The 1,562-nt window shown below is 50.0% G+C and overlaps 1 protein-coding gene across 4 annotated transcripts in view; it reads right to left on the reverse strand.

Annotated features, from left to right (window-relative positions):
* Positions 1-1,562, reverse strand: part of CRKL (CRK like proto-oncogene, adaptor protein) — a 43,560-nt gene that overhangs the window by 27,690 nt on the left and 14,308 nt on the right. Inside the window, exon 3 of one of the 4 annotated variants that reach the window (XM_025398823.1) lies at positions 1,082-1,092. The exons of the other annotated variants lie outside the window; for them this stretch is intronic. Coding sequence (XP_025254608.1) covers positions 1,082-1,092 — 11 coding nt within the window. The remainder of the gene's footprint in view (positions 1-1,081; positions 1,093-1,562) is intronic. 4 annotated transcript variants of the gene reach the window in all.

Here is a 1,562-nt window from a genome sequence, read left to right on the forward strand (position 1 = left end):
AAAAAAAAAAAAAAAATAAAAAAATAAAATAAAATAAAATAAAATAATCAGGCCTTGTGCGGTGGCTCACACCTGTGAGCCCAGCACTTTGGGAGGCCAAGGTGGGCAGATCACCTGAGGTCAGGAGTTTGAGACCAACCTGGCCAACATGGTGAAATCCCATCTTTACTAAAAATACAAAAAATTAGCCAGGCGTGGTGGCACATGCCTGCAGTCCCAGCTACTCGGGAGACTGAGGCACGAGAATCGCTTGAACCCAGGAGGCAGAGGTTGCAGTGAGCAGAGACTGCGCCACTGCACTCCAGCCTGAGCAACAGAGTGAGACTCCATCTCAAAACTAAATAATCATTCTTAGCTCCAGTACACTGTACAAAAATTACTGGCCAGGCGCGGTGGCTCACACCTGTAATCTCGGCATTTTGGGAGGCCGAGGCGAGCAGATCACAAGGTCAGCAAATCAAGACCACGGTGAAACCCCATCTCTACTAAAAATACAAAAAATTAGCCGAGCATGGTGGTGGGCACCTGTAGTACCAGCTACTCAGAGAGGCTGAGGCGAATGGTGCGAACCCGGGAGGCGGAGCTTGCAGTGAGCTGAGATCACGCCACTGCACTCCAGCCACGGCGACAGATCGAGACTCCATATCAAAAAAATAAAATAATTAATTAAAAAATTATCTATGGCTGGGCACTGTGGCTCACGCCTGTAATCTCAACACTTTGGGAAGCCAAGATGTGCAGATCACCTAAGGTCAGGAGTTCGAGACCAACCTGGCCAACATGGTAAAACCTATCTCTACTAAAATTACAAAATATTAGCTGGGCGTGGTGGCGCACGCCTGTAATCCCAGCTATTTGAGAGGCTGAGGCAGGAAAATCACCTGAATCCGGGAGGCAGAGGTTGTAATGAGCCAAGATTGCGTCACTGTAATTCCAGCCTGAGACAGAGTAAGACTCTATCTCAAAAAAAAAAGAGAAAAAAAGGCCATGCGTGTGGTGGCTCACGCCTGTAATCCCAACACTGGGAGGCTGAGGTGGGAGGATCACTTGAGGTCAGGAGTTCGAGACCAACCTGGCCAACATAACAAAACCCTGTTATTACTAAAAATACAAAAATTAGCCAGGTGCGGTGGTATGCATCTGTAGGCCCAGCTACTTGGGAGGCTGAGGCAAGAGAATTGCTTGAACCTGGGAGGCAGAGGTTGCAATGAGCCGAGATCACGCCACTGCACTCCAGCCTGGGTGACAGAGCGAGACTCTGTCTTTAAAAAAAAAAAAAAAAAAGGCCGGGCGCGGTGGCTCACGCCTGTAATCCCAGCACTTTGGGAGGCCGAGGCGGGTGGATCACAAGGTCAGGAGATCGAGACCATGGTGAAACCCCGTCTCTACTAAAAATAGAAAAAATTAGCCGGGCGCAGCGGCGGGCGCCTGTAGTCCCAGCTACTCGGGAGGCTGAGGCAGGAGAATGGCGTGAACCTGGGAGGCGGAGCTTGCAGTGAGCCGAGATTGCGCCATTGCACTCCAGCCTGGGTGACAGAGCGAGACTCCGTCTCAAAAAAAAA

The sequence above is a fragment of the Theropithecus gelada genome, chromosome 10 (assembly GCF_003255815.1).
Source record: "Theropithecus gelada isolate Dixy chromosome 10, Tgel_1.0, whole genome shotgun sequence".
NCBI lineage: Eukaryota > Metazoa > Chordata > Mammalia > Primates > Cercopithecidae > Theropithecus > Theropithecus gelada.